We start from the raw sequence: 19,789 nt of genomic DNA on the forward strand, positions 1-19,789 counted from the left end.
TTTCCGGAGGTGGTGTGCAGAACTACTCCTCCATACAGCCAGCAAGTAGCAAGTGCCTCCTCCCGACACATACTGTAGCTCCTTCCCCCCTCCTCCTCCTCATCCTCCTCCTCCTCCACAAGGTCTCTCCTATTCTTCCTTCTCCCTCTTCCCGCTTCCTCCTCTTCTTCCTCCTCTCTCTTCTTCTTCCTCCTCTTCATCCCCCTCAATTCAATCAACTCTTTCCTCACTCCACCTTCATCTCTCTCTGTCTATTTTTCCCTTGTACCTATTTACCTTGTAATACTATAATTTTCTTTCCTTTTTCTTTGTTGTTGGTGTCCCCCTGAGAGTGTGCTTGTTCTTGTTCCAGTTCGCGCGGTAAGTCCATACCAGTGACCTCCTCTCTCTCCCCCTCTCCCCCCCCAGCTGTTCTTGATCTGCATATCCGGGGCAAAAGCACAAACCCCTCCTTTCCATACCCTGTGTTTTCCTCTTCCATTGTTCGACAATTCTATCCCAAACATTTCAATTTGACTGCCAGTTCAAAAGTCTCTCTCATTGGAAACCCCATCTCTGATCGGGTGCGCGAATTGTCGGTCTGATCCCCGCCTGGCACCCCCGGAGTTTAGAGAGAGGGCTTAGCCAAAAAAAAAAAAAAAAGGAGATCCGCCTCGGCTACCCGTTGCTGCTCCCCTCCGCGGGTGGCCGGTCTGAGGGAAACCAAAACAACTCAATCTCACTTGTTGTTGGTTTATTTCCTGGTTGTTTTCTCATCAATCGTGTTCTTCCGGTGCCATTGCTTGTTTCTTTCCCCTTTCAAGCAGCTGGAGCTGTATCTGTCATCTGCGTTGAGCTGTTCGACATTGTTTACTTTGCATTTTCCCCCTCAATTTATTTTGTCTTCGCTGTCCGAGCTAACGTGGACACTGTCAATTCGCTAGACTCCCCACTTGAGAACTCTCTCTGGCCCTCCCCTTTTAAGACGCCTTGGGTTCCCACCCCCTTTTGACCAACGACTCGCGACCTCCTCCCACACCGCATCATGGCTTCCACTGAGGATCCCGTCGCCCCTGTTGCTCCCGCTGAGCTTGACGCCGACATCGCGCCCCCCGCGACTCCCGTCGAATCAACCATCCTTTCCGGGAGCGAGGGACCGCTGACAAGTCCTGATGTCTCTCGGGACAAGGAAAATGTCAAGGCATCGCCGGTCAAGAAGAGCCCGACAAGCACCACAACCACCAGACGTCCGCTCTCCGGAACGACCAGCGCTACGAAACGACCCAGCTCCGTCTCCGGACCCCCTAAGACCGCGACGTCGACCTCGCGCACCTCCACCACCAATGGCACCACCCTGAACAAGCCACCCACGCGCCCTACCAGTACCACCACCGTGCGCAAGCCTCTCGGCACGTCCACCACCACGAGCTTGCACCGGTCTCGCGCATCGGTTAGTTCGGCAGATGAGAAGTCCCGGTCGGTGGCCAGCTCCGGAGACGAAAAACGAGGAATCTCCAGTGCGGCCAAGCGCATGTCTCTGGCAGGTACCCCCGCCACTCGGGCCCCTGTCAAGTCCACCACATCCACCGTGGATCGACGCTCCAGCATTGCGGGCTCCACCACAGCGGAGAAGAGAACGTCCACTTCTCGTCCGAGCACAGCATCCACCGTGAAGCCGCTTGCCAGACCGACCACTGCAACGTCGACCTCTCGCCCGACCACGTCCTCATCCACCACGGCACGCCCAACCACCCGTCCGTCTTCCATGGCTTCGAAGCCTGTTACGTCAACCGTGACCAAACGCTTGAGCGCTGCGCCAAAGCTTGCCGGAGAAGATGCGGAGAAAATCCAATCCCTGCAAAACCAGCTGTCCGAGAGTGAGGCCACTGTGTCCAAGCTCAAGGCGGATCTGGACACGGTGAACATCAAGCTTACCGAGCTGTCGTTGGCTCCGAATGAGAGTGCTGCCCAGGACATTGACGAGGCCACCAAGGCGCTCCGAGAGCAACACACGGCGGAAATCGAGAAGCTGACGGCTGCGCATGAGGAGCAGCTGCAGGCCTTGCGCGTTCAACTTGAAGAAGCAGAGGTCAAGCACAAGGAGCTCGAGGAACGGTCTCTGAAGGACCTAGAGGAGGCCGCTCAAACGGCAGCCGCCAAAGGAGACGATGAGACCGCTAATGCCCTGAAAGAGCTGAAGCAGACTCATCAGGCTCAATTGGAGGCGCTCGAGAAGGAGCTGGAACTGCAGAAGGCTGCGGCTGCTGGATATGCCGAGCAACTCGATGCCTTGAAGGCTGAGTTAGAAGTGCAGAAGAGCCAGTACGTGGAAGTCACCCAAGTCTTGGAAGCCAAGGCCACGAAACTTGACGAACTCCACCGGGAACTGAATGGTCGAGACCAAGTGGTGGAAACTCTGCACATGGAAATGGATCGCCTGAACCATGCCAAGGAACAAGAGGCTCGGGCGGCTGAGGAGGCTGCCAAGCAGACCATTGCTGCTCTAGAGGACAAGGTTGCGTCGCTCGAAACCAAGCTGGCCGAAGCTGGATCCGTCACCGACGGAAGTGGCGAGGAGGCTGCAGCCCGCCTGGCTGAGAGAGAGCAGGAGATCGTCGAGCTGAAGGAAGCCCTCACGCAAGCTCAAAGTGAACTTGAACAGGCCCGCGAGTCTGCGGAAGTTGCACTATCGGAGAAGATCAAGGAGCTTGAAGCTGCCCATGAGTCTGCGGTGGCCAAACTTCAGTCCGAGCATCACGAGATTCTTGACAAGATGCAGCTTGAGCTTCAGCAGGCACGGGATGCTACCGAGACTGGCCTGGGAGAAAAAGCCAAAGAGCTTGAAGCTGCTCACCAGGCAGCTATCGATCAGCTCCAGCTGCAGCACGAAGAAACTCTTAAGGAAGTGCGGGCCGAGCTCCAGAAGGCACGCGAGGAGACCGAGACCGGCTTAGGCGAAAGGTCAAAGGAGCTCGAGGCGGCTCACGAAGCTACGATCGCCAAGCTTCAGCTCGAACATGAGGAAGCTCTTTCAAGTGTGCAAGCTGAGCTTCAGCAGGCCCGCAATGACACTGAGACCGGCTTGGGAGAGAAGGCTAAGGAGCTCGAGGCTGCTCACGAGATTGCGGTTGCCAAGCTTCAGTCCGAGCATCAAGAGATCCTGGCTAAGGTCCAGGCCGAGCTCCAACAAGTGCGTGCTGAGACTGAGACCAGCTTGAGCGAGAAAATTGAAGAGCTCAATGCTGCGCATGAAGCCACAATCGCCAAGCTCCAGCTTGAACATCAAGAGGCTCTCGACAAAGTCCAGGCCGAACTTTCCGAAGCGCGTAATGCCACGGAGACCAGTATGGGTGAGAAGGCCCAGGAGCTCGAAAGCGTTCATGAGGCTGCCGTCGCCAAACTCAAGTCTGAGTATGAAGAGACCATTGCCAGTCACGAGGTCACCATCGCCGACTTGAAGAACAAGCACGACGAGGCGCTTGCCTCGGCTGCCGCAGCCCACGCTCAGGAACTTGCGATTGCCAAGGAGGCGGTTGACTCCGTTGGCACCACCCACTCTCAAGAACTCCAGGAACTCCGCGACAAGCTTCAGGCATCCGAAGCCGCCTACGAGGCCGCGCAAGAGGACCGCGAGGAGTTGCTCGCTGAGCTTGATGCCGCGCACCAGGCTGAGATGAATGCTCTCCGGCAACGATTGGAGGCCACGGAGCAGCATCTCACCGAGGCCCGACAAGCTTTGGACGATGGCGCTAACTCGGCGCAAGATCTGGCTATCCAGGAGATTGAGTCGCTCAAGGAGAAGGTTGGTGCTCTTGAATCGCAGCTGTCCACTGGGCAGGGTGAGATCAAGTCCCTTCAGGATGAGATCCAGACCAAGCAAGGCCAGGCTGAGGCCCTTCAGCAGAGCCTGGATGCTTTTGAAGACAAGACCAAGACCAAGGACGCCCAACAGCAGAGCCACTTAAAGACTCTGGAAGAGTCTGCTGCCGCTGTCAGCAAGGAATTGGAAGACAAAGTCAAGGAAGCCGCCGCGGTTGCTGAGCAGCACGCGCAGACCCTTGACTCCATCCGGGCGGAACATGCTGCTGAACTCGAGAAGGCTCGGACGGATGTTTCTGGAAATCAGGAGCAGGCACTCGGGGAGCTGCAGGCCAAATATGAGGAATCGGTTGCCCTGTTGCGGGACTTGGAATACAGACATGCGCAACAAATGGAGGCTCTGCAGGCCGAGCTCAACACAGCCCTTCAGCGCCACGCCAACGAGATCACCTCCCAAGCTGAAGTTCGCGCCCAGGAGATTGCAGAGCTCCAGAAGCAGCACGAGGAAACCCGGGCCCAGCTCCACGCTGAGCTGCAGGCTAGCCAAGCCTCCAAGGCCGCCGAATCGGACGCAGAGCACAGCAAGGCGATCGAGCAGCTTCTGACCATTCAGGAGGAGAAGCTTTCCAACCTCCGTGCTGATCTCGAGTCTACGAACCGGGCCAAGATCGAAGAACTACAGAACTCTCACGACGCGGCCCTGGCAGAAGTGCACGCACAGCTGGTGGAAGCTCAGGCTGCTGCTCAGGACGCTTCCATCCTGGACAGCCTGAAGCTAACCATTGCTGACCTTGAGGGCAAGTTGACGGAAGCCGAGCGGTCTGCGGCGGTGAGTGGCGAGCTCGCTGGGAAGCACAGCGCCGACCTCTCCAAGGTCGAGGCCGAGAAGCATGAGTTGGAAGAGAAGCACCAAGCCGTGTTGGCGCGGGCCGAAGAACTCGAAAAGACCCTGAATGCTTCGCAAAGCGCGAGAACGGAACTTGAAGCGGTCCTGCAACAGCTTGCTGCATCCAATCACGAACTGTCGCAGCTCAAGAGCCAGCACGAGACCCTTACCAGCGAGCTCGAGCATTTCCGTTCGCAGAATAAGAGCATGGAAGAGCGAGTCCTGCAAGGCGAACGTGACCTGAACAGCCAGATTGATAAGAACATGTCGCTCCTCAACCAGCTGGGAGAAGTTGACTCGATGATCTCGGCCAGCCGCAAGCGCACGCGGGAGTTGGAGGCGGAAGTGGCGGCGCTGAAAGCCGACAAGGACAGTGCCAAGGGCCCAGCGGTTGGCCTTGATGGCAGCCGGTGGGCTGGAGAGACCCTTGCCAGAGAAGACGGTGGTTCCGCCGCAGTCGAAGGTGAGGACCTTGGTTCATCTATTCAGGGAACGGTGGGATCTCCCCGTTTATCGTCATCCTCGTCTCCTACGGGACTGCCCCAATTTCACCCTTTCACCTGACACGCCCGTTCCCATTGTGCCGACATGGATTGACTGATTGGTTTGGGATATGATAGATGGCCAGTATCCAAGAGCAGCTTAAACACATCCGTACCACCAATGATGACTGGTATGATGAGCACCGACGGTAAGACTTGACTGGTATGCTTGATGGCGGACGTCTGCTGACTGGGTGCTGGGTAGGATTCTTGGCGAATTGGCCGAGTTGTCCCGCCGGGCGACGCCTAACCCTCCGAGTCAGTCGACGACACCGCAACCCGAGAAGTTGAGCGGCAACCGCAGCAGTTCGGACGAGCCCGGGGTTGAGGAAGGATCCTCGTAAGGGGCGAAGACATTGGACTCGGGGGAGGATGACCTATTTCCTTTGTGGTATGATGTCCGAAGAGGAATTTCCTTATTGTCTGTATTGGCCTAGGCTGTATGTAATAGAATACTCAGGATACCCCCTGTTCTCCGCTTTCTTGTGACTTCCTGTGACCACCTAGTATTTCCAGTGTTCTACACAATTCCTGTCGGCCGTCCAGAGAATCCCATCCATTGGACGTCAGGTGTGGGTTGCACAAGCACAAAACACTTGACATTATCCACCAGCGAGTTCCCTCCCGACGGGGAATGGTTTGGTCTCTGAACCTTTGCCGTGCGTGACACACCACCGATGTCCCGGAGGGGGGGGGTTTATGGTTGTAAGCCTAACTTTCCCCATAGGAGACCGGGGGGTTCCCCTTTGCCTCTCGCCTGGCCGCCTCGCTGCGAGGCCGCATGCGCGTCCAATAGCTCTGCACCGTCCCCCACCAGAATTTTTTGTTCTGGTGTGCTCGGGTCCGCCGGGACTGCTCGTAGCGCGCGGGGGTCAAGACGCGCAGCGGCGGGGAGAGACGGGGTGGGTAGGTGGATTTGGCGTGTGGAGGTCCTGTCGATACGTCCGAGTCGGTGTCAGTGTGCCTGGGTTGGTTGGGGCGGTCATCTTCGTGATCGAATCGTTCTGGCGTCGTGGAGTCGAAGGAGGAGCGGCCCCGTCGCATCCAGTGGAGGATTTCGAGGGTTTGGGGGGTGTTTTGGGGAGTAGGGATGATGGGTGTGTCGATTGGTGGTGTGTTGTTGGAGACGGCTTCATTGGGGGTGTTTTGGGGAGTGTTGTCAGTTTTCTGCTGGTGGTGCTGCTGCTGCTGCTGATGCTGCAACTCATGGTGGTCCTGGTGGCTGGCATGGTTGCGCTTGTGCTTATGGTTATGGTTATGGTCCTGGTGCGGGTATTGGTCGTGATGCTGATGATGCTGGCAGGAGTGATGGTGCCCCGACAACTTCCACAGATCCTCCGGCCGACGGATTTCGTCAATTCGCCAGGGTCTTCCTTTCCGGGGATGCGTGCGGGGTGTAGGCTGCGGGGGCGCTGCTGCTGCTGCTGCTGCTGTTGTTGCTGCTCCGTCCGGTCGTGTTTCGAATTCCCTATTTGCGTGGTTTTGGGTGTGTTTGTGGTTGTGCGGATGAGAATCGGAATGGGCGACTGCGGTGGTAGTGGTAGGAGCAGCAGCAGCAGCAGCACCGTCATCCTGTAAGTCCTGCTCCCCAGACTCACGCTCACACTCACACCCCTGACAGCCATTACTGCCATCACGAGTACTCACACTCACATACCGAAAACTCTCCCCCGTCAACCCCGCGGAAAAGGCCCGGCAGTAGGCCGAATACTCGGCGTGGAGATTCTCGCTTGAAGGGTTCGGGGAGGTTGAGGTTGAAGTTGAGGTAGAGGATGTGGCCGAGGGGGAGACGGAGTGAGGAGAGGAAGGTTCAAGGGGGTTGGGTCTGGTGGAGATCTTGGTTGGTGGTTGTTGTTGCTTGGAGCCTGTTGCTTGAGGAATGGATTTGGAGCTGGAGCGCGGGGGAGCTGGGGTGGCCGTAGAAGAGGGGAGATGGTGGGACAACCAGTGGCGGAGGTGATGGATGGTGGATTTGCGGCGGAGGATTGTCTTCTGTTGCTTCTTTTCAGGATGGAGGAGGGGGGATGGGTTGGTGAGATTTGTTGTTGTGGTGGTGGTGGTGGTGGTGGAATTGAGGGGAGGCATATTGCAGTTGCAGAAGCATCAACTGTAGTTCATACGGAATAGTAACAGTGACGAGGAGGCTAAGCTTTTGAGGCAGAGGCAAAAGGATAAATTGGCACCTCGGATGCATGACGGGGTGAGATTGGGTTATTATAGTCGAGTCAGTCACTGCAGCGATAAGAGAAAGAGACCAGTCACCAGCCCAGGCAAGCCAACCTGCAAGTAAGATGAGACATGCAGCTATAGCTTTCTTCACATTCACTTCCAGGTAACTAACTTGTTATTCATGTAGTGAAGTCAAGGCCATTGAACAGATATAGTGAATCTTCTTCCCTCCATCCCACCCTTGCTGCCTGCCTGCCTGCCTGCATGCACTCATTTCCCTCCACCTACAGTAGCATGCACCATAGCATCAGCTCAATCAACAGCTTCAAACTCCCGCCTCGTGGCGTTAAATGTCGTAGGCCCTGTCCTCCCAGGGAGGGGGAGGAAATTACACAGCACACCAAATACTGTCTATGCATCCCGTCTAGCGTAGTATGTATACACTCCACGATCCATATACACTATATACTATATACAAACCCCCCTATTCTACTCCGAATCATCCAGACACTCCGTCTCTTCCCAGCCCCCAGCGGCCGACTTCACGCATCGCTTCGTCGCCCCCCTCCACCAACCGCCCATCCGCGTTGGCCGCATTCTGGCTGCCCAAGACGCCCGCCACGCACTCCCACCCATTGCGTCCCCCTCCCCAGCGAAGCACTTCTTGCTTGTACCGTTCGCCCGCCTCGCGGTCGACCGCCGCCTGCCCGCCGCGGAACACGTCCTCCCAGATCTTGTTGGCGATCGCCCGATCGAAGATGTAGCTGTAGTAGGTCGCGCCGTAGCCATACAGATGGCCGAAGAAGCCCTGCCACGAGGTCGGCGGCCGCGTGTCCGTGGGATCGGGCAGGCTGGAGTGCTGCGTCGCCACTTGATGGTAGAGCGCCGTGCTGTCGAGGGGCCGATCCGCCGGCAGCGTGTGGTAGGCCTGATCCACGAGCGCCATGAGGATCTGCGCCTCGTTCTCGACCGCCCCGTACACCGACCCGTGGGCGATCCGGTCGGTTTCCATGCGCTGCATCATGCTCGCCGAGAGCGGCGCGTCCGTCTCCCAGTGGCGCGCGTACAGCGCCAGCACCTCCGGCGCCAGAGCGAAATGCTCCATGAGCACCGAAGGCAGTTCGGCGAAGTCGGTCGCGCACCGCGTGCCCGAGATGGACTGCAACCGCGTCTGCCCGAGGATCGAGTGTAACGCATGACCCATTTCGTGGAACAGAGTGCGCACACTGTGCTCCGTCAGCAGAGCCGGGCGGCCCGCCCCCGTCGCGGGCGGCTCGGGGAAGTCGCACACCAGCGCGATCGTGGGCAGTTGGCGCAGCGTCTGGCTTTCCGAGTCAATCGCCGTCGCCATGCCGTCGTTGGGATGCGCCGACGAGTCCAGCACCGCAGCGCATTCCGCCACTTCTTCGGCGGAAATCTCCCGCGCACACCGCAGGGTGAAGTGCGCCGGGTTCGGATGCTTGTTGGGTCGCGAGAACAGATCGCAGTAAATCACCGCAAGGTGTCGCCCGGACTCGTCGACCACGTCCAAGCGCCGCACATCCGACATCCAGGTCTCCCCCGGGGCCGTCTCCCGAGGCACCAGCCGCACGCCGTACAGTCGCTCAAAGAGACGGGACAGACCTTGCATCACCGTTCCCAGCGAGAAGAACTCGGGGACGGCGCTCAGTTCCCGCGACCGGCGCGCCATCGAATACTCCTGAACCCGCCCGTGCACATAGTACGCGTGGTCCCACGGTTGCAGGGGCGCGGCGCCCTTCATGCGTTGCAGCTCCGCGAGCTCTTCCTTCACCAAGACCCGGTTGCTACCGACGAGGGCGGTCAGGAACTTGGTCACGGCCTCGGGGCTCTTGGCCATCTTGTCATGGAGCGTCATATGGGCGAAGCTCTCGAACCCGGACACCTGCGCCAGCTCGGCCCGTTTCGTCAGCAGCTGCTCCAGGACCTGAATCTGACGCGAACTCGACGTCCGGGTGGCCAGGTAGATGTCTCGACGGACCTCCTCGCTGTGCACCGACCGCAACGCCAGCCGCGGGATCAGGCCCATCGTCGGCACCGAAGCGGTGCGATTCCACCGCTTGATCTTCTGCACCAGCATCGGATCCAACCCCCGCAGACTGTTGGCGTTGACCACCACATGAGCCTTGGCCGGTTCAGCACCATTGACAAAGGTTGACCCCAGCTGGCTGACCTCCGTGGAGAGGTTGACGAATCGTTGCCGTTCGTTCGGGGGCATATGGATGGCCGAGTTGGAAAAATCCTTGATGAGGATTTGCGCCACGATCTTCTCCTCGTCGGACCAGTGCGCCGTGACCTCCGGGTTGGCGGCCGCCTTCTTCAGCTGATCATTCAAGCCCGTGGTGGTGTTTAAAACGTTCATATACTCGAACATCAAAGCGTATGCCTGCGTGGCCGCCTCCTGCACGCGGGGGTCCGGATGGATGACCCGGATAAAGTCAGACAGGTCGATCACCCGACACAGCAAATCGCTCAGCCGGTCCAGATCACGGGCCATGGTGCGATATTCCTCCAATGTGGACGCAGCCAGCACTTTAGCGACAATCGCCTGGCATTTCTGCAGGGTGGAGGTGGCAAAGACGCGGAAGCCATCCGGACTCGTCAAGTACTGGTTCTGAACCAAGCCGGTGGGTTTCAGCTGGGCAGCACTGCTCTGGGAGAATTCCCGCCAGAAAGGCTGGGAATCAAACATGCGTCGGAGGGTCTCATCCTCAGTTTTCTTCTGGTGTTGATTCTTGCTGGAGGGGTAGTCTATCGCCGGACGAGGTGCGGCAGCGGTTTCCAGCGACCGTCGAGCCTGCGACAGACAAGTGCGACAAGTCCACGGACGTCGCCGCAGCGGCATGAGCATGTGAGGCGACCCCATGATGATGATCGGGATTAGGTCGCGTGGAGGGCTTGTAGAGGGGATTTCGACATGGAGGTGGATCGGGTTATACCATGGAGACGAGCGGGATTTTTGTCCAGTAGAGAAAATAAAAACGGTATATTCGTTTCGTATCGTATAGAAGACGTAGTAGGGTAGTAAGATATCGAAAAGAGAGAGAGAGAGAGAGAGAGAGAGAGAGAGAGAGAGAGAGAGAGAGTCAAGAGGGAGGAGGAGAATCAGAAAGGGATCTCTGATGAAAGCCCGCCGGGCGATGACGGAGGAGAGGCCGAGAGCCGCGACGGAAAGGAAAAACTGTCTGCTCTGAACCTCCCGTCCATTCCGTCCCGACCTGCCAACTTCACCCTCACCTTCTCTTCACACATCATCTTCCACCCTCCTTCTCCCCTTCTCCTTCGTCCATTGGCCTCTCTGCACCATGTCTTTCCGGCCAATGTTCCAACAGGTGAGAGACGTCGATGGTTACAAGCCCGAATCACCTCACTGACCCTTGAAAACAGCGGGCTGTGGCCCCCATTGCGGCCTCACTTCTGGCTGGAGGAGTCGCTCTCTTTCCCCGGCGGACGGCCTTTGCAGAGGAACCCCGGGACCTGGTACGACACGCCCGTCAAATTAGCATCCAGTGATGACAACCAGCAACGAAGATTGACCCCTGCATCCAGAAAAAACCCATCTACGATGACTACGAGGACGAGCTCCCGACCACCAGCACCATTCCTACTCCCACGACGCCCGCCGCCGTCTCCTCCTCCCTCATCCCGGCCACGCCCACCTCCTCCTCCGCCTCCTCTTCCCCGACCCCTACAGACATCCTGACGGCTCAGGTCCGTCAAGCCCGGCTATTCCTGTACAAGAACTCTCTGGCTGTGGAGACTAGCTTCAACAACTTCCTCTCGCGCGCCCTGCACATCGAGAACGCCTTCACCAACACCGTCGCCTCGCTGGCCCCCTCGCCCGAGTCCGGCGAGCGCCTCCTGCCCGGCGGCGTCTACGTGGTCGTTGCCGCCATGGCCGGCTCCATCGTCTCGCGCAACCGCGGCCTGCTCCTCCGCACCGCCTCCCCGCTCGCCTTCGGCACCGTCGCCGCCTGGACCCTGCTGCCTGTCACCATGCGCAACGTCTCCGACCTCGTCTGGGAGTACGAGAAGCGCGTCCCCGCCCTGGCCGACACCCACCTGCGCGCCCGCGAGCGCGCCGAGCACTTTTACTACACCGGCGTCGCTCACAGCGCCATGGGCCGCGCTATGATGGAGGAGAAGATCGGGGAGGCCCGCAAGAAGTTGGAGGAGATTGTCAGCAAGGGTCACTAGAGTGGAGCATTTGTTTTTGTTTTTGCGGTGGCCTATTAGCCTTTTCTGAGTGCCTCTCTCTCTCTTCCACTGAAGCGGATGTGATATACTGTGTTGCTCCTTTCCGAGGTTTCTATGACTCGAGCTAGAATTAGCTTGTGTGCTCGATTGTTTTGGGAGCGTATGATCAGACCTACCAAAACCTCCCTATCTACTTCCTGACATTGTTTATCCGCTTCCGTCTCTGTGTCTGTCTATCGGGGTGCGAGTCTGTGTGTATGTGTGTACTTTAAGAGGGCTTAGAATTGAAGGCGCGCACGGTTTCTAGACACTGTCTATCTACTCTGGAATTGTCAAGTTGCAGAAACACATACAATACTTCAACATACCCCTCCGTCTACGCTACAAACTGGGATCTAAGATCGCAGATCTAGTCGAACCAACCCTAACCGCTCCACTCCGGGAGATGAAATACATACTAGACGGAGGCACTGAACCCACAGACATGGCCTTGGTTCTTTTGCTCGCTTCATAGCTACTCGACAACCGGACTGGGCGAAGCAACCCCAGACGGCGGGGGAGGGCTCTGCAGCGCCTCGCCCTTCTTCGGCGGTGGCGGCAAGGGCGTCCCCTTCCGACTCGATGGCGCATAGTCCTGCTCTTGACTCTTCTGCAGCCCCTCTGCGAAATACTCATCAAACGCCGACGCACTCGGCGCCGCTCTCGCCTTGCGATGTGATGATCGTCCATGGCTGGCTACCGCCCCCGCCGATGCCGGACTCGCCACGCGATTCGTCGGGGTCCCTGCCATCGGCGGCGGCGGCGGGGAGCTGAGATTAGCCGGTACAATGAAGTGCGGTTGGTGTTGTTGTTGTTGTTGGTGTTGTTGCTGCTGCCCCTGCCCTGAATCCACCGCATCTCCATACCCATACCCTTCAACCGCTTGTTGCTGTGCATGCTGCACCCCCCTCACCCTCGACCCCGCCCCAAGCCCATCCGTACCCCCCACTGTCTCAAACACCACCTCCCCGGGCCCCTCCACCTCCTCCCCCAACCCCACCGGCAACCGATGCAGCGCCCCGAACCCCAACTCCGCCCCCAGCGCCCCCTCGCCGCCCCAGCCGCGCGTCGGGATCAGCTGCACCTCGCGCACCACGTCGAACTCGCTGTTGTACACCCACAGCACCAGCGTGCGGTCCAGGTGGTCCTCGACCAGCTCGCCGAGCGCGGCCTCGCCGCGCAGCGTGCCGCTGGGCGTGCCGATGATGTAGTCGGAGTGCGGGAGGAGACCCGCGCGGTAGGCGGGGCTCAGCGGCGAGGGGATCGACAGGACGTGCCAGATGTTCTGCGTGGAGGCGAGCGGGGCGAGTTGCACGGCGAGGTTGAGGGTGGGGTTGTGGGCGGGGATGGGGAGGGAGACGGTGTGCGACTTTTGGCCCTGCAGAGTGGTTTAGTGGGTAAGTTGGAAGTTGGTTTGAAGGGTGGTTGGAGGGTGTTTGGAAGGTGCTTGGAAGCTGTGGCTGGCTGGATGGATGGATGGCTTACTTTGGCGCTCCAGACTTCAAAGGTTACGCGGGAGCCGGCGCAGTTGCGAACTTCGGTTGCGAAGAGGTTTGGGTCTGGGTCTTCCTGTTTCGAAGGGGTCAGATTGTGCTTGGTTTGTAGGTTGTCAGTGTCACACACGATTAATCGTCCATTGATGCCGATGATAAAGTCAAACCACGGCTCTAGAGGCACCTCCGGATCCTTGTTGCGGAGTACCTGAAAGCCGAAGGAGTTGTCCGCTGTCGACGATCGGGGTTGCTGGGCGGGCTCGGCCTCTAGCCCGATGAATCGGTTGAAGGCGCCGAACATGTCGACAGTCCAGAGAACCAGAAAAGTAGACAAGAAGAGAGGATTGGAGAATTCGCAGTGGTCGTTGAAAAGTGTAGCCCGTCAGGCGCAAAGCAAACGTGGAGGAATGAATCGGGAACAAACAGCGCAAACACCGTCCGGACGGTCGATGAACTTATCGCTTATCGCGATTTGGCCCCGTTTATCGGTCTCGTTCTGTCGATGATAAGTCAATGCGCTGCTGCTGCTGCTGCTTCGACCCTCTAAGCAGTGTCCTCTCAGCTCATGGCACGCGATTCGAATGCTGACGTGCCTCCGCCGGAGGTGCATCATTACAATGAGCTTGGGGAAGTGCCGTGGGATATTCAGAAGTGAGTGGAGCGGTCATCGGAGTTGGCGTGTGTGTGTGTTGTGTGGAACTAACCAACCGCTGTCTACAGCTACTGGGCTCAACGATATAAGATCTTCTCCAAGTATGACGAAGGAGTCTGGCTGACGGACGATGCTTGGTTTGGCGTCACTCCGGAGCCAGTGGCCAAGTACGTTTGTGATCCTGCCTGCTCGAATGGCGCCTGCGATCGAAGTACTCACAGCCTCAGTAAAATCGCAGAGCATATCGCCAGCGCCGCCCCACCTGATCGAATGGTTCTGGTCGATGCATTCGCCGGTGCTGGAGGAAACTCCATTGCCTTTGCCCTCTCCGGTCGATGGAAGCGCGTCTACGCCATCGAGAAGAACCCCGCCGTCTTGCAGTGCGCGAAACACAACGCCAAGATCTACGGCGTGGCCGACAAGATCACCTGGTTCGAGGGGGACTGCTTTGATATCATCAAGAATAAACTGATGGACCTAGCCCCTTACAGTGTTCTCTTCGCGAGTCCCCCGTGGGGAGGTGGGTACTCTCTACGGTGGTGTTGCCGGCGGAAACATCGTGCTGACTGAAGCTGCCCAGGACCCGGTTACCGCTCGGATAAAGTCTTCAACTTGCGGACCATGGAGCCTTATTCTTTAGCGAAGCTATATACTGAGTACTCCCTATTCACTGAGCACATGGTTCTCTACCTCCCGCGGACTTCGGATGTGAAACAGATGGCCAAGGTGGTCAAGGATGGCCAGAATGCGACTGTGATGCATTACTGCATGGAGGGCGCGAGCAAAGCTCTCTGTGTGTATTACGGTGGGTTCAACATAAACTTATTGGAATGAGTGACAGCGCTTGGGTGCTGTGCGCTGTTTCCCTGCTTTTTTTCACTGGAGTGGTTCGTGATGCAAGAGTGAAATCACTGACCAGGACCATTTCGCAATCCTGAATTTACTGTACAATATTTATCATTCACATAGAAGTAATTCAATACCCCCTTTGAGTAAGTGACAACTTAAGGATTAGAGTGTCGACTGTAAAGTAGTAAGAGTAGAAAGAATACGAACCAGCGACGGAGGGATTTCCAGCTGCTTTCCCGATTGGGACCAAGGCGGTGTGCAGACCCTCTGCCTCTTTCTCTCGCCGCTTCGCATTCCCTCCGCATCTTCACGCTGTCGGCCGATCCACCCTCCTCTCACTCTTCATTCACTCATTACACAGTTCTCGACGCGTCCAGGTCGGTCATCATCTCTGGTAGACAGAGCCGGCCCCGATGCGCCCGAACGCGTAACATCCCTCATACCCCACCCCACTCTTCAAATCTCCGATCTGCCATCAGCCAACTCTCTCCACGATCCCGATCACACTCTGATTGCTCGACCCCCTCCACCTTCACAATGCCTCACGCAACAGAGCCGCCGGTCCCAGAGGCCGAAGACTCTGCCTTCGACAATGTGATGCGACAGATGAACGGGCCCTTCGGGGAGGGCGGCATGTCCTTCGACTTCCTGACGCGCGAGTTGGAACCAGGCGAGAAGGCCGACGACGCCGTGGACTACGAGGATTTCGACGACGATGAGTTGCCCGAAGAAGAAGAGCGAACGGGGCCTCCGGCCGACGATAACAGAATGATGGATCTCGGCGAGGACGACGCCGACAAGGACCTCTTTGGGGCCGAAGACGAGGATCTTTTTGGCGGTGATGGCGGCGCGGACGATGACTTCGGTGCTGCCGCTGGCCAGGAGGATGGGAACGATACACAGCAGGGTCCGCGCGATGAGTTGGACGATCTTTTCGGCGAGGGTCCCTCCTCGCCCGGCCCGGATCACGCGGATCCCACCAGAGACCTGTTCTTCGACGAGGAGGAGGACACCACGACGACGGCCAATGAACCACGACCCGTCATGAAGGAGGCGGCGGCCACGGAGCCGGTGACGGGGCCCCCGGTTGCGTCGTTGCCACAGGAGCCCGCCGCGCCGATGGATGAAGATGAGGTGGACCTGCTGCAGGAGGATGAGCCGCTAAGTCCCACGGCGGAGGACATGGATCCCGCGTCGCTGCGGGCGTGGAAACTCCAGCAGCAGCTGTTCGCCATGTCGGCGTACGGGCCGGATAACCCGCCGGCTCCGCCGGAGAATGTCGAGGAGTTGCTACATTCCCTCTTTCCATCCTTCGATCGAAACGCCCTGCCCCGGTTCCTCGAGCTTATTCCGCACAAGAAGGCTTTCTTCCTAGGCAAGCAGCCGATTAAACCCCCGAAGCCGGTGATTCCGAGCAAGGTGAACATCGAACTGGCGCAGGACCAGGAACGAGTGTTTAAGGCCGCAGGTCAGGTCTTCAAGCGTCCGCATGAAGCAGAGCATTCGGGCTTAGTCACGATTCTAGAAGCTGCGCAGGAGGACGAAGAAGAGATCAGAGATGACTTTGAGCACGATACGGACACGGACGAGGCTTTACCTGGAGGGATCTCCCTGCATGACCTCCAGACGGTCTGCGCGGATTGGGATGTCAAGGACGATATCTCCATCATGGAGGTGGATGAGCCGGAGCCTCAGGAGGTGGATCCGATTGAGGACGACTGGCTTCTCGAGACGAATCGTCCCGCCAAGAAACGCAAGATTGGTCGAGACCCGATGGAGGTCGTGGCGCTCGCTCACATCGACGTGCCAGTTGTCGATGACCCCGAGCAAGCAACGTCACGCATCGCCCAGAAGGTGATTGTTGACATGAATGACCCGCACATCCTTCTTGACGACCGAGGACCGGAGAACGCCACACAGAAACCCAAGGCCCTGGGAGCTCTCAACCGGGATGAGTTGGACGCAAGCGTCACGAAGCGCCTCACATCGCGTTATAACATCTCCAATGATCAAGCCTACGATATGCTCAAGCAGAACCATCAGAACAAGGTTCGCAGCACCCTGGGTAATGTGACTCTGGAGCATAGTATGCCTGCTCTCCGGCTCCAGTGGCCTTACTACAAGACGGAGCTGGCCAAGGCCGAAGCTCGCTCGTTTCACCGTCCAGCACTCACGTTCAGGCCCGGGCAGACGTGTTGGTTCAAGAACACCGCTTACATCAAGCGCAAGCACCAAAGGGGCAAAGATGTCAAGGCGCTCTTCGATTCTACAAAGTCCCTTTCTTTGGCCGATAACTCAAACGTTCTGCTGGTCGAATACTCGGAAGAAGTTCCTATCATGCTATCCAATTTTGGTATGTCCAACCGCTTCATCAACTATTACCGCAGAAAGAGCATGGAAGATCCCACACGGCCGAAAGCAGAAATCGGCGAGACTGTGGTTCTGCTTCCTCAGGACAAGAGTCCGTTCTCGATCTTCGGTCATGTCGACCCCGGTGAAATCACGCCCGCCATCTCCAACTCGATGTACCGCGCTCCGCTCTTCCAACATCAGGCCAAGTCCACCGACTTCCTGATCGTGCGCAGCACCACTGGCTCGGGCGGTAGCGACTACTACATCCGGAACATTGAGAATCTGTATGTGGCTGGGCAGCAGTTTCCCTCGGTGGACGTGCCGGGCCCCCACTCGCGCAAGGTCACCACCGTCGCGAAGAACCGCATGAAGATGCTGGTCTATCGCCTGCTGAAGAAGAGCCCCGACCTTCGCCTCTCCATCAGCGACGTGACTGCGCACATCCCCGGCACCAGTGATATGCAAAACCGTCAAAAGGTGAAGGACTTTCTCCAACACGACAAGGACTCGAAATATTGGGTGCCCATGGAGCCTGTACCGGAACAGGATGTCATCCGGTCGTGGGTGCAGCCGGAGGATGTGTGTTTGCTGGAATCCATGCAAGTCGGTCAGCAGCATCTTCACGACACGGGGTTTGGCAATGATGCCGAAACTGGGGGTGACAATGATGACGAGGATGGAGAAGGGGAGAGCTTTGAACAGCAAATGGCACCCTGGAAGGCCACACGCAACTTCCTCCTGGCCTCTCAGGGTAAAGCGATGCTCAAGCTGCACGGTGAAGGTGACCCCACCGGCCGTGGGGAGGGTTTCAGCTTCATCAAGACCTCCATGAAGGGTGGATTCAAGGCTGTTGGCGAGAGTGTCGAGGACAAGCTTGATGCGCAAAGGCTCAAAGAACTGGGAGGTCACAGCTACAACGTCGCTCGGCAGCAGAAGTCCTACGAAACCTCCATTCGCCGCATCTGGGATGCGCAAAAGGCCAGTCTATCGTCGACGGTTGAGCACTCGGACGAGGAGAGTGATATTGACAGAGATGATGAAGCGGAGTTCAGCAAACCGACCCCTCGATCTGAAGCACCCACGCCGGCCCCGTATCGGCGTGACGACGAGACGACCAGTCAGTTCAGTCGGATGAGTTTGCCAGACCAGAGGGGCAAAGTTCTGCGCATTATGCGGACATACAAGGACGAGAAGGGTCAACTTTACCAGAAGGAGACCATGGTTTTTGATCCCAAGGTTATTCGGCACTACATCGCGCACCGTCACCACGTGGAGGCTTTAAGCACCAAGTAAGAGTTCCCATCACAATTCATTGCACAGGGTGACTAACCATCCCAGGCTTGATTCCCTTCAGCCTACCGGTGATCTGGAGATTGATGCTCGCAACAAGAAACTGTATGTCTCGTTCTCTGCCCCAACGCTACGTTTTAACGGCGCACAAGAGAGGTCGAGTACACTAACCGTTTGACCCTTAACCCAGTCTGGAAGCCGAATTGAGCCGTCTCAACCGCAACAAGGAGCGTCGCTTCGCTCGCGAGAAGCAGAAGGGAGCTGCCCGTGCCTCCGCCGGAGATTCACCTGCCGACGGCGGCGGTGGCTCTGGCAAGTCCGCTGGCACACAGCGCAAATGCGCCAACTGCGGCCAGGTCGGCCATATCAAGACCAACAAAAAGTGCGTTCTCAACCAGGGTGATTCCCTGCATCCCAACATTGATTTCCAGTCTTCGTTCTTCCATGCGTCTTCCACACCCCCTTTTTCCCCTGGACCAGCCTCGCCCTCACCCCGCCTGTCCATCTCTGCCTCTTCTCCAGCTTCCACTATCGGAGGAACTGCAAGAGGTGATGGACGAAGGCGCATGGCACTACCCCTGAAAGGCATTCTAAAGAAACCCACCATCTCTGGACCCGATCTTGGTTCTGGTGGCTCCAACGCTGGTCCCTCCGCCCGGATTGCCAATTAGAGGATGCAAACCAGCCCAGCAACCCGCTGCTGCTGCCCCCTCCCTTTTACATACCATGACGCGCAAAGACCCCATCTGAATGAGCTTAATCCAAGGAACCCAAGCTAACTTGTGAACCCGCTGCTGTCAAAACAGACTCTGCCCCCTCCTCAACGGAACCATGAAACCCGAAGACCGCGTCAGCGACTCTGCCTTTGCCATGGGCGCGCCTCCCGCTCTGTGAAACCGTCGCTGACCCGGATACCTCTTACCTTTTTACCCTTCTTCGATCTATGCGCTGCGCACGTCGCCTCACCATCCACGTTCGCAGTCACACCCAACTTCTTCAATATCTCTTACTCTTCACCATATGATACCCCCAAACCTCCACTTCTCGTCTCTCGGCTGTTCTCCCATTCGGTATCTTACCCTGACATGATTCCAAACAACGGCCATTCTAGATTTTTCTTTTTTATCTCAAATCGCAGGTGCAGCGTCATATCCGGATTGTTTCGCTGGGGAAAATGAATGAAATCACATGCACTATCAGACACCAAGCACTCTTTGCACAGTACTTATTCAGAACTGCATCACTGGTCCATGTTGTTAGCGTTAGTTAGGCTTGGCGTTGGCAATGGGGCGAGATTCATGTAAATTGCCTCTATTGATCTGTTACTGGTATTTTTGAGCAAGTCGGACGGTGGTCATTTCCAGACTAGGTTCTCAATAAGATGGAGCATTTCATGAATCATTGTCCTGAATGTGGAGTACCTGAATGTAACCTGGGGCTAGTAGCTTGCTCGTTTTAGATGTAACCTACGGCATGAGTATTCAATTGAGCAGAGCCAAGCGCC

At 57.4% G+C, this 19,789-nt stretch overlaps 7 protein-coding genes across 7 annotated transcripts; 4 read left to right on the plus strand and 3 right to left on the minus strand.

The window, feature by feature from the left end:
* Positions 1–867: 867 nt before the first annotated feature.
* Positions 868–5,421, plus strand: BP01DRAFT_358054 (M protein repeat protein). The gene has a single exon (XM_025575342.1). It carries the CDS (start codon positions 1,025–1,027, stop codon positions 5,246–5,248), a length of 4,224 nt encoding a protein of 1,407 aa, XP_025430147.1. The 5' UTR covers positions 868–1,024; the 3' UTR covers positions 5,249–5,421.
* Positions 5,422–5,593: 172 nt separating this feature from the next.
* Positions 5,594–7,384, minus strand: BP01DRAFT_89812 (uncharacterized protein). Its single transcript, XM_025580214.1, has one exon. It carries the CDS (start codon positions 7,309–7,311, stop codon positions 5,938–5,940), a length of 1,374 nt encoding a protein of 457 aa, XP_025430148.1. The 5' UTR covers positions 7,312–7,384; the 3' UTR covers positions 5,594–5,937.
* A 456-nt stretch (positions 7,385–7,840) lies between these two features.
* On the minus strand, positions 7,841–10,495 carry BP01DRAFT_358055 (mitochondrial intermediate peptidase). The gene has a single exon (XM_025575343.1). The coding sequence runs from the start codon at positions 10,277–10,279 to the stop codon at positions 7,895–7,897; it is 2,385 nt and encodes a 794-aa protein (XP_025430149.1). The 5' UTR covers positions 10,280–10,495; the 3' UTR covers positions 7,841–7,894.
* Positions 10,496–10,633: 138 nt separating this feature from the next.
* BP01DRAFT_343543 (MICOS complex subunit MIC26/MIC27) lies at positions 10,634–11,957 on the plus strand. The gene is made up of 3 exons (XM_025573520.1): positions 10,634–10,745; positions 10,801–10,893; positions 10,963–11,957. The coding sequence occupies exons 1-3, from the start codon at positions 10,719–10,721 to the stop codon at positions 11,608–11,610; spliced, it is 768 nt and encodes a 255-aa protein (XP_025430150.1). The 5' UTR covers positions 10,634–10,718; the 3' UTR covers positions 11,611–11,957.
* A 22-nt stretch (positions 11,958–11,979) lies between these two features.
* BP01DRAFT_343546 (putative Golgi reassembly stacking protein) lies at positions 11,980–13,531 on the minus strand. Its single transcript, XM_025573521.1, has 4 exons — positions 13,273–13,531; positions 13,135–13,218; positions 12,563–13,027; positions 11,980–12,478 (listed from the first exon to the last, which is right to left on the minus strand). Exons 1-4 carry the CDS (start codon positions 13,441–13,443, stop codon positions 12,125–12,127), a joined length of 1,074 nt encoding a protein of 357 aa, XP_025430151.1. The 5' UTR covers positions 13,444–13,531; the 3' UTR covers positions 11,980–12,124.
* A 119-nt stretch (positions 13,532–13,650) lies between these two features.
* BP01DRAFT_358057 (RNA methyltransferase) lies at positions 13,651–14,789 on the plus strand. Its single transcript, XM_025575344.1, has 4 exons — positions 13,651–13,793; positions 13,863–13,961; positions 14,022–14,314; positions 14,375–14,789. Exons 1-4 carry the CDS (start codon positions 13,708–13,710, stop codon positions 14,626–14,628), a joined length of 732 nt encoding a protein of 243 aa, XP_025430152.1. The 5' UTR covers positions 13,651–13,707; the 3' UTR covers positions 14,629–14,789.
* Positions 14,790–14,970: 181 nt separating this feature from the next.
* Positions 14,971–19,673, plus strand: BP01DRAFT_416900 (DUF3591 domain-containing protein). Its single transcript, XM_025579225.1, has 4 exons — positions 14,971–18,284; positions 18,334–18,390; positions 18,476–18,667; positions 19,092–19,673. Exons 1-4 carry the CDS (start codon positions 15,181–15,183, stop codon positions 19,177–19,179), a joined length of 3,441 nt encoding a protein of 1,146 aa, XP_025430153.1. The 5' UTR covers positions 14,971–15,180; the 3' UTR covers positions 19,180–19,673.
* The last annotated feature ends 116 nt before the right edge of the window (positions 19,674–19,789 follow it).

This window comes from Aspergillus saccharolyticus (assembly GCF_003184585.1).
Source record: "Aspergillus saccharolyticus JOP 1030-1 unplaced genomic scaffold BP01scaffold_22, whole genome shotgun sequence".
Classification (NCBI taxonomy): domain Eukaryota; kingdom Fungi; phylum Ascomycota; class Eurotiomycetes; order Eurotiales; family Aspergillaceae; genus Aspergillus; species Aspergillus saccharolyticus.